Consider the following 11,789-nt stretch of genomic DNA (forward strand, 5'->3'; position numbering starts at 1 on the left):
AAGGTGAAGCAGAATATTCTGTAGATGTTCTTGTATAAATTTATTTGCATTGGTAAAAACAACCCATCAGTATATGTTTGTAAGGTAAAAACGATCTTCGTTTTTTGATCTTCTTCTTTGTTCTTCTCATCCCATAATACATCTCGAAAGCTGAGAATGTCATATTGTGCTCCTCTTCCTTGGTCTTCGTTTCTGTGACATTTTTATCTTTCACATCATTGTGTCTCACTTGCTTTGGTGGTGCCGGTGAAGAAGGATTCGAGAAAAGCCATCGGAACCTCAACTTCTTCGAAAAGCCATCGGAACCTCAACTTCTTCGAAAAGCCATTAGTGTTGCTTTTCTTACATCTCTCATTCGAAAAGCCAAAAAGAGCTTGCATTCTTGTTTTCTTGATAGACGATGATCTATTCATTATTTTGTATTAAGAATTTGTTTCTAGTTTATTGTGAGGTGAATGAAGTGATTGTAAAATGATAAATATGTTTTATATTTATAATGGGGCTAGTTTTTAAAATGTGTTTAGATGGTTTGAGAGTTTTAAATTGTTAAGGTGGTTGTTGGAAAATGGATGGTAAATCACGTTTTGGCGTTACAAGCCTTTTTGTGTGTTGCTTATTGTTTTAAGCCTTTTGTTTTTGGTTGAAATAATTTGTTTTAACCTTTTATCTATATCCTTTTAATGGTGTCTTCACCAAATTCAGATTCATTGTTCCTAAATCTCATCTTCACCTATGTTGTATTCAATAAAACTTTGATACTTAAGTAGTAAGTGATGTTCATTTTTTCTTAGATGTCAGAATTTTATTGGATGGGACAAACAATTTCCATTCCCTTTCACAACACATTCAACTTCACCTACTCGACCTTCTCATTTTTAACTTATTTGTAGCTATTTATTAATGAAAACAACTCATTAGTTTAGCTCATATAGAATATGTAGGTTTATATTCAAACTTCAAAAAATTTAGAGCTAAAAAATGAAAAATAAAAAAATAATTTATAAGAGTTCATAAAGTTAATATGATTTTAGTTTTTTTTTCCATCACTACACTAAAAGTTATAAGTTTTATACATTATCATTATATCATATATCATTTATATTTAATTATTATTGACTCTTCAAAAAAAGTAATACAAATAAATGACAGATGATGTACTGGCTGTACATAAATCATTACACCAATAGTATATAGATATCACACTCCTAACGAAATTAATTGACAATGATTGTTATTTTTTGTTCAACAAACAAAAATTCATTCTTCACTCCATTAATCACAATGTTTTAGACACAAAATTAATTATGAATCCTGAGTATGCAAATTCATATGATTCACTTCTAGATATAAGACAAAATGATATAGGTGGCTATCATAACGTCCAATGTATGACTCTATTTAGTTTGAATATGCGTCCTTTTTCACATATTTGACCCTAATGATGAAAAACTTTACATGTGGAAAATTGCTTAATATGTTTATGAATTTTATATAATGTCGCTGTATTATTCGGCATTTATGAATATTTGTCATTAATTCTCTAAAAAAGTAATACAAATGAATATTGATGGTATACTAAGTATATATAAATTTTTACATGCATAGATATTATTATAACTATAAAGCTAAATTATGAGTGGTTCGTATATTAACCAGATTAAATGTTAAAGTATAGTAGCAAAACTCAATTTGTACTATTTGCTATCTCAAAGAGTATTTTTTTCTCTCTTTATGGTGAGTAATAAATTTGTTGTTCAACCAAAAAATTCAAAGATGATTTCTTCGCGAATACACGTGATACATAAATGAGAACATTAATAGTTTTACTTAACATATAAAATGAATGACTTATTCTATCATTAAGTAATAAATTTTTTGAGACGATATGGGGATTACAAACTCTTGTCTTTAATCAAGAGCAAAAAAATCACCAAATATTAGTTTTGGCAATATACCTAAATGAGTTAGCAAATTTCTAAATGTTGAAAAAGAAATCCAATCATAATAGCCAAGAAGTGTATAGTTGGGATCTTAAAAGGGGTGAAGGTTTCTACTAAATATATTTGTATTGGCAAAAAAACAAACCATTACTTGTTTGTAAGGTAAGAATGATCTTCGTTTATCACAATCTTTTCTCGTTTTTCTCATCCTATAATGCTTCTCGAAAGCTGAGAATCCCATTTTATGTTCCTCTTCCTTAGTCTTCTTTTTTGTGACATTTTTGTCTTTTATATAGTTGAACTTCAATTGTTTTGGTGGTGCCGATGATGAAGGATTCATTAAAATAAAAGTATCATCCCCTTCACTATTGCTACGGAGCTTCATATCCTTCCGGATCCTCAGATGCTTTGAAAAGCCGGTGGAGCTACTTTTCTTGCACCTCTCATATGAAGTTTCCACCTTCAAAATTGTCATTTCTTCCGACCACTTGTTGAATGGTTCCTCATATTTGCAGTCTAACTTGGAGGAAAAACTATTTTGATGCTCAACGAAGACTTTTTTCAATGGTGGCCGGAGAGACAAGGTCTCTTTGTTTTGTGAGTCAACACAAAGAGCAGATTGGTCGAGAATGCGAAAAATTGGTAGGATTTGTCCATTATCAAATATCTCATCAGCAAAAATAAGCATTCCTTGGGGGTTAGGACATGAAAATCTAACCTCGTGTTCTTCATAATTTTCTTCCTCATGCTCTAATTTAAGGTTGGAATTTAAATCTTCATTGGGCTTCATAGAAATGGGAGTGAATTCCTTGGAATCATTAAATGTGTTAAGCAAAATAATAGAAAGAGCTTGCATTCTTGTTTTCTTGATAGACGATGATCTATTCATTGTTTAGTATGATGAATGAATTGCTTGAAGTGATTGAGAAATTATAACCAAACTTTATATTTAAAGAGGGGTTGGTTTTTAAAATGTGTTTAGTTGGTTTCGGAATTTGAAACATTTAAGGTGATAATTGGAAATATATCCTAAATCAAGCTTAAATGTTACAACTTATTAGTGAGCACAAGTGGCACGAGGTATTTACACTTTTGATTAAATAACTTATCTTGACCTTTTATCTTTACACTTTTGATGGTGCCTTCATTACAGTTTTTCAACTTTCCATACACAACTTTCTTATTTTTAACTTTTTTTGTAGGTATTTGTTTAGGAAACAACTCATTAGATTTACTGATTGTAATTTTTAGCTTTATATTAAAACTAATAAAAAAATTAGAGCTGACAATAAAAATTAAAACTATAACTCATTGGGTGTCATAAAGTTAACATGATTTTAATTTAATTTATATTTTGTGACTCTAAAAAATCATTTGTTATCATAAATGCGGAAAAATAATAGTACATTTGCATAAATAATTCTTATATTAAGATGATATATTACAAAAGGTTGTTACCATTTGATATGCTTGTTATAAGGATGAAATGTTTTGATGCTTCTACAAAGCATTATCTAGATATGATGCGTAAAGTTTGTAGTTCAAAAGCATAATAAAATTAAACTTTTATGGTTTATTATAATAACATTTCTTATATTAAAAAAAGGAAAGTTTGTCAAAATACTCAATATTTTTCATTTTTGCAAATAGATATAGTGAACTATTTTTTATTCATAATTATTCTTTAAACATTAATTATTCATGATGATATTCAACCCTACATAAACACAAGATTAAATTATCAGTAATGAAAATTTTCAACTCATTATTTTTTTAACCTAGATCATTACTATTATATTTGATTTTATATATAAAAATATTATTGTATTTACCATTTTTAACTTTGAAATTTAGCTATTCTTTTCTCTTCAAATAATTTTATATTTTGATGTGAGTTTCCTCCGGATATTAATAATAACTAATCTGCATTGTTGTATTGCTATTGTTGTGAATTTAATCGCAACAATTTGCCTATTGTCTATGAGTAATTTAACAATATATTTATATATGGACTAATTTTATCAAATGACAAAGTTTAAAGAATAATTAACAAAAAAATTAGTTTATAATATCTATTTACAAATACATAAAGTTTAAGAAGATTATACGCATTTATCCATTTAAGAAAAATGTAAACTTCAATATAAGAGAACTAGTGATGGATGGAAAAGTTCTACAAAATATCCTTGAAGATATCATCTTCATTGTGTTAGCTATTTGGGTACACTTAATGCTTTGGAATCAACAACGATGGAAGTTAGTGATCAAGTTAGTTATAATTATTAGAATTCAGAAACACTTTGTCCCATGTGTATTAAGTTTAACAACAAAGTAATTTAATTAGATTAGGTCACAATAAAACCATAACTCTAATCATTTTTAATATGAGCCATCTTTCTCTTTTGTATTCCCCTTTGTCTTGTATTTGAGCCAAATATGTATTTTCATAGTTGAGAAAAATATTGCATATGGAATTTTTTCTTAATATGTTTATAAGTATATATCTATAAATCTAACTTATGAATGATTCATGTTGCACAAGTTAAAATCTAAAGTTTATTTCCAAATGTCAATCAATTATTGCTGACTTTATTTTTAATTTATACTATTTGCAATAGGAAGAGAGTATTTTTTCTCTATGGTCACTGGTCTTTTTTTTTCAACAAAAATATACCAAGGCAATTTCTTGGTGAATATAAAAGTATGAGCATTAATAATTGTATTGGAGATATAGAATTAAGTATTTCTTTTATTAACAATAAACTTTTTTGAGTCCATTTGGGGAATCACAAAATCTTGATTGACATCAAGAGCAAAAAATATTCACAAAATTATAGTTTTGGCAACACACCAAAATATCAAGAATTTGACTAGCATATGTTAAAAGGGGGGAAGATTCCTACTAAATATATTTGAGTTGGCAAAAAAACCAACCATTACTTGTTTGTAAGGTAAGAATGATCTTCGTTTAGCGTTTTCCTTTCTCGTTCTTGTCATCCTATAATGCTTCTCGTAAGCTGAGAATGTCATTTTATGCTCCTCTTCCTTGGTCTTCGTTTTCGTGAGATTTTTGTCTTTCACGTCGTTGTGCTTCACTTGTTTCGGTGGTGCCGACGTTGAAGGATTCATTAAAATAAAAGTATCATCCCCTTCACTATTGCTATGAAGCTTCATATCCCTCCGGATCCTCAATTGTTTTGAAAAGCCAGTGGAGCTACTTTTCTTGCACCTCTCATGTGAAGTGTCCACCTCCAAAATTGTCATTTCTTCTGTCCACTTGTTGAGTGGTTCCTCAGGTTTGCAATCTAACTCGGAGGAAATGTTATTCTGGTGCTCAATGAAGAGTTTTTTTAGTGGCAGCCGGAGAGACAATGTCTCTTTGTTTTGTGTATCAACATAGAGAGTAGATTGGTCGAAAATAGGAAAAATTGGCAGGATTTGTCCATTCTCAAATATCTCATCAGCAAAGATAGTTCCTTGGGGGTTAGCACATGAAAAACTAAACTCTTGTTCTTCAAAGTTCTCCTTCGCATGCTCTAATTTAAGGTTGGAATTTAAATCTTCTTTAGGTTTCATAGAAATGAGAGTAAATTCTTTGGAATCATTGAATGTTTGAGGCAAAAGAATAGAAAGAGCTTGCATTCTTGTTTTCATGATAGATGAGGATCTATTCATTGTTTTATATGACGATTGTGTTTCTAAATTACGGTGATATAAATGGATTGCTTGAAGTGATTATGAGATTATAAATGAGCTTGGAGTTGGTTCTTAAAATGTGCTTAGTTGGTTTGAGAGTTTGAAACTTTTAAGGTGATAATGGAAAATGGATCCTAAATCAAGCTTGGATGTTACAACTTATTAGTGAGCATGAGTGGTTAGGTAACCATTTTAATTAGCCCTTATTGTTTTAAATGTTTTGCTTTATTTGTTTTTTGATTAAATAATTTGTTTTTTACCTTATATCTTTACGCTTTTGGTGGTGCCTTAACTTATCTTAGACAAACCTCCTCATTTTTTTACTTTTTTCTAGGTATTTGTTTCGGAGAAACTCATTAAATTTACTCATGTGTAATTTTTAGCTTTATACTCAAGCTCAAAAATTTGACCTGACAATTAAAAATAAAGAAGAAAACTACAATTTATGATTATAATTTAATTCACCATTGTATTAAAAGTTAAAATTTAAACTATTTTACCATTGTCTTAATAAAATCTCATTATAAAAATCATAATGAGTAACATAAAGTATTACTAGTGTAAATGGAAAATATATTTTGTAATTCTAAAGAAATCATTTCTTATCATAAATGCAGAAAAATAATTGTACATTTGTATAATAGAGATAATGTATAAAGTTTGTACTTCAGCTTCCATAAAACTCAAATTTGTTTCAAAGCATACATAAAATTAGACTTTTATATTTTATCATAAGATATCATATATTTAAAAAAAGAAAAATCTATAAAAAACAGCCTAAATTTTTGCATTTTGTAAGTAGTCAAAATGAACTATTTTTCTTCATAATTACTTCTTAAACTTTAATTATTGGTTAAATCAATCTCCACGTAGAGATGATTACAATTTTATTTTATTATATATATACATATATAAAAATATTATTGCATTAATGATATTTTAAGTCTCAAATTTACATATTTTCTTCTCCTCAGACAATTTTGTATTTTGATGATGGTTTCTTCCAAATATCAATGTTGGCTAACTTGCATTTTTGTATTGCTATTGTTGTGAGTCTGATTATAGCGTTTTCCTTATTATATATTAGTAATTTAACAATATATTTATACATGAACCAATTTCACTAGCTCAAAAAGATTAAGGGATAGTTTGGAAGGAAAAATAGTTTATAATATCTACTTACAAAAGCAATAAAGTATAAGAGGAGTTTATACATTTTTCCAATAAGAAAATATAAAGTTCAATATATAAAAGAATTAAGTCCATATCCTTAGTTTGAAGAGGAAGTTGACCACAAAAATCTAACCGATAAGCAAGTCACATGATACATAACTCATATTTACATAAACACTAAGAATGATTTGAGTTCATATAGTCTCCACGGGAGATATAGAAGATAAATAACAGATATTCACATCCCAAATTATTGGAAAATTAATTTAGAGGAGGTCATATAGTTAACATGATTTATGTACCTAAAAAAAGTTAACATGATTTTAATTTAATTCATCATTGTTCAAAAAGTTAAATTTTAAAATCTCATTATCAAGCTATTTATTTTATCGGCAAAAGGTAAAACATTTATTAAAAAAAGAAAATAGTTATAGAAGCTTGAAAAGAATGTAAAGCAATTATTTGGTATCGTTAATCAGGTCAAGTTTTAAATTGTGCAACCTTTGTGCTATGAGTTTCACAACAAACAAACAAATCTGACCAAACACTTCTAAGGTTATGTAGTTTATGTCGAATATGGTCACAATAAAGCCATAACAAGATTGTTCAAAGATTGATCAAATCTGTTCCACTAAGATAGAGTAGTATTTAACTTGTACCCTGTTTAGATTGCATGGTAATGCAAGATTCAAGGACAGAATACAAATTAAATAAAGAACAAGGACACTTGGCTCCTTAACAAATAAAAACAAGAATCTAAGAAAATACAAAACAACACAATCTAATGTTCTTTTTTTTCCTAAAAAAACGACCTAACAACAGAGATTTTAGGCCTCATAGTTGATTTTGCAATGACCAACAATTTTATTTTATTCTATTTTCATTCATCAAAATTTTCCCCTACCTAACTAAGTGTTCTTTATCTTTTTTTTTTCTTCTTTCATTTTGACACAGAAATAGACACTGTCTCCTCCAATATTTGCATCGAACTGGCAATTCTGTTCGCAGAATTTGCACAGTTCGACGAATCCATTATTCTCTTTAATGTTGGAATGGAACAACCTAAAACACATGGTTTTGTTTTTCTCATTCTCTTTGTTTTTATTCTAAAAGAACCCATTTTTTTGTTTCCAATAAGAAACCATTTACCACCTTTTCTGAACAAGGAACAATAAAAGGGTTAAATATTGTGTTGATATTAATTTATATGAGATATATATTCTTAGATGGATCTCAAGAAGGAGAAAAATGATACAAAAAATGATTCTTCTTCTTCTTCTGGTATAGCAAAGTTTTCAGCATCCAAAACAAGCAAAAATAATCCAAAGAAGCATTTCAATAACAGTAACAATGACTCTCCTTCTCCAAAGGATTCACCTCCAACACCAAACCCTAATGACAAATCAGTTTCTCCAGAACGTGCTCCGTTGAAACCCCCACCTTCTCCACCACCACCACCACCGGTGTTGTTGAAGTCTCCACCACCACCCTCATTACCACCACCTTCATTACCACCACCCTCTCAACCACCTCTACCCTCTTTGCCACCACCATCATCGCCTCCTCCTCCACCATTACCCTCTCCACCGCCACCACTACCTGCTTCTCCACCACCACCACCACCCTCTCCTCCGCAACGGGCACCACCACAACTATCACCTCCACCACCACGGTCCCAGACAAACAATTCTTCTTCTCCTTCTCCTGCTCAAAATAAACCTCCTCCTCCTCCTCCTCCTCCTTCACCACCCTCACGTAAGGATGCACCTTCAAATGATTCTTCAACCAAGTCACCTTTCTCCGCGGTAGTTCCAACACCTCCAGGGTCAAAAAACCAAACCACGCAAGGTGGTGGTGGTGGTAGTGGGTCCCATGCAAAATCAGGTGGTTCTTCTTCTTCTTCTCAAGCTTCCTCAGGTGGTGATAATAGTCCAGGAAAATATGTTGGTTATGCACTTGCTGGGGTTTTTGTTCTTGGTTTAGTTGCTTTAGCATTGTTTTTCACGTATAGGAGGAAGAAAACAAAAGGGGATTCCTTTGTTGCAACCTACATTCATGCAAAATCAGGTAAAATATCTTTTGTTGTCACTTTATTCTGTCCAATAATCATTGTAAAGATTATGAATACTGTTTTTAGGAAAAATATCTATCACTCTATGATCTAGAAAGTATAATCTTAAATCTACTTGATTTAAAATTCCAAAAACTTATTAATAATACAATGGAATATGAAGCTAAGTGACATACAATGTGGATCACCAAATATTATTATTTTTTGTATCATTGATTTGCTACATTTAATTTTCATGTCTAATGATGTGAGCCATCAGGTACTAATATGCAATACTATGCACAGAAGCCAAAATCTCCACATGGAAACAACTACGGAAATGGGAGCATGAAACATATAGGAGGAGGTTCTTTAGACACAGCTCAGCCCAAAAGTGCTCAAATAGCTTTTACCTATGACATGGTTATGGAAATGACCAATGCATTTTCTAGTGAAAATGTTATAGGTGAAGGTGGATTTGGGTGTGTTTACAAGGGTTGGCTACTTGGTGGAAGAGCAGTTGCAGTTAAGCAACTTAAAGCTGGAAGTGGACAAGGAGAAAGGGAATTTCAGGCTGAAGTTGAGATTATAAGTCGTGTTCATCATCGCCATTTGGTGTCATTAGTTGGTTATTGCATATCTGAGCAGCAAAGAATGCTTATCTATGAGTTTGTTCCTAATGGAACACTCCATCATCACTTGCATGGTAACGTGAGTTTCCCTTTATTTTTCTTTTAAAAATGAAAATGAAGTTTGTGTTTTATATGTGTATCATATATATGGTTCTCACTTCTCATATGAGTTATTGCAGGAAGTGGAATGCCAGTTCTGGATTGGGCCAAGAGGCTGAAGATAGCAATTGGAGCTGCAAAAGGATTAGCATATTTGCATGAGGACTGTATGTATATCTTATATTTTTGCTTTTGAATCTGGCTTAAATATGTTTCTAGTTCTCATAATGTAGGATCACTTTGTATTCAGTCCTTAGAAAAAGATAAAGGATATTATCAATTTTTGATTTTGTTGTTCACTATGTTGTTTCTTCTGAGCTACATGTCATTAATCCATATGTTGTTTGTCCTCTCATCCCTTGAAAATGTCCAAGTTTGATGAAATTTACTGAAAGATATCAGAATTAGGGATGCAAAACATTTTTCTAAAGTAGAAATGTGAGTGGTAATTTTGCATTTTTATGAATAACTAAAGTATTTTGTCTATCTCTAGGCAGCCAAAAGATTATTCACAGAGATATTAAATCAGCAAATATACTTTTGGACAATGCTTTTGAAGCACAGGTATGCATATACTTTGTATTTTAGTCATACATAGTTAAAAAATATGCTTTTTATAAATTTAAAAAATAATGCAATCTCTCTTTATGCAAAGTCTAGATCCTAATTAACCCTTGTTTAAACACAGGTTGCAGACTTTGGACTTGCAAAGCTAGCAGATGTTGGTAATACCCATGTATCAACTAGGGTTATGGGGACCTTTGGGTAGGTTTCCTATGCTTTTAACATAAACCAAAGACTAATTGCAAAAATGGAAATAAAACTAAGCAGTTTTCACTGGAAATTTGGTTTTCCATAGAATCTAGTGGTTTCAATCTATGCATGTAGATAACCTAACCTAGAAAAGCTTGACTATTGTTGGCTAGTGGTTATAATCCATTAGTTTATTTATTTATTTTAGAATTAGAGGTAGAGTAGATTTCAACTTCAATGAATTTAGTACTAGCTTTCTACTTTGAAATCTTTTTTTATTTAAACAAAGGTGTGATTACACCCAATATATTGATAGAGGAAGAGATTTACATGTTCTTGAAACGATAATAGGGCATTCCCAATCTGTTCCTATTATAATCACTAAGGATAAAGGTAGGAATTACATTCCAAACCGTGTAAGTTCTTGAAACAATGCTAAACGAAGCTAGTTTATCCACACAATTGTTACCTTCCCTAAAGATATGTGTGATTTTGTAATTCATTGTATGCAGTTTCTCCTTGCACTTTATCCAATCATTCTGCAGACTCCAGGGGGATTAGAATTACCATTAAAGATGTCCAAGAGCATGCTAGAATCAACCTCAATCTAAAGCTGCTTCCAACCTCTGTTATAAGCAGTTTGCACAGCATGCAAAGCTGCATGAAACTCAGCGAAGATGGCATTCTGAATGTTTAGATACTTAGAGAAAGCAGTGATAAACACTCCATTATGATCACGGAAAATTCCCCTTCCCCCTGCATGCCCTGGAGATCCATGAGCCGCTCCATCGGTGTTGACTTTGATCCAACCCTTTTCTGGAGGGAGCCAGTTAACTTCCGTGATCCTAGGAGCAAGGTTAAGCTTAGCACTTATATTAAAGCTTCTAAGGATCAAGAGATCCTCAACAGAAGGGGAAGCAGATGCAGAGGAGGAATTTCCAGCTCAAGAAGTATCCCTCTTGATCCTTCTGATTGCCAAGGGATAGAGATTAGAATTCCCTCAAATCTTTTCTGGTTTCTGCAAAACCAAATTGTGCTTAAGGTGTTTATCACACAAGCTATGAGAACCTCTTTTACCTGCTTATTGAGCATTTTATCACAGTCATCCAAAATTCTTTTGATAGAGGAGATGTCCAGGTTGATTGAGAAAACATGAGTGATCCAATCCCAGAGATTAGAAGCAAACGTGCAATGCAGGAATAGGTGATCCTCCTCCTCACTGTGAGAGTGGCATAAGTTGCAGATGGAAACAATTTGGCAACCTATTTTCCTAAGATTATCATCCGTAGGCATCTTCTTGTTCATAATTCTCCAAGTGATGAAGGACTTAGATGGAGCAGTACTAGCAGACCATATCAACTTGCACCACTTTAACTGACTTGTGTAATTCATTACCTCCTTATAAGCAGCTTTAAGAGATAAGGTGCCATCTAGAGTCTTTGTCCA

The 11,789-nt window shown here is 31.4% G+C and overlaps 3 protein-coding genes across 3 annotated transcripts in view; 1 reads left to right on the forward strand and 2 right to left on the reverse strand.

Annotated features, from left to right (window-relative positions):
- Window positions 216-2,829, reverse strand: LOC109332451. Its single transcript, XM_019567432.1, has 3 exons — window positions 2,086-2,829; window positions 1,956-1,975; window positions 216-405 (listed from the first exon to the last, which is right to left on the reverse strand). Exons 1-3 carry the CDS (start codon window positions 2,827-2,829, stop codon window positions 216-218), a joined length of 954 nt encoding a protein of 317 aa, XP_019422977.1.
- Window positions 4,821-5,591, reverse strand: LOC109332452. Its single transcript, XM_019567433.1, has one exon. It carries the CDS (start codon window positions 5,580-5,582, stop codon window positions 4,821-4,823), a length of 762 nt encoding a protein of 253 aa, XP_019422978.1. The 5' UTR covers window positions 5,583-5,591.
- The window catches only part of LOC109332825 (proline-rich receptor-like protein kinase PERK13), an 8,971-nt gene continuing 4,911 nt past the window's right edge, over window positions 7,730-11,789 (forward strand). The window contains 5 exon segments of the mRNA XM_019567894.1: window positions 7,730-8,876; window positions 9,140-9,565; window positions 9,671-9,757; window positions 10,084-10,154; window positions 10,279-10,355. Coding sequence (XP_019423439.1) covers window positions 8,036-8,876; window positions 9,140-9,565; window positions 9,671-9,757; window positions 10,084-10,154; window positions 10,279-10,355 — 1,502 coding nt within the window. The 5' untranslated portion in view covers window positions 7,730-8,035.

This window comes from Lupinus angustifolius, chromosome LG18, assembly GCF_001865875.1.
Source record: "Lupinus angustifolius cultivar Tanjil chromosome LG18, LupAngTanjil_v1.0, whole genome shotgun sequence".
Classification (NCBI taxonomy): Eukaryota; Viridiplantae; Streptophyta; class Magnoliopsida; order Fabales; family Fabaceae; genus Lupinus; species Lupinus angustifolius.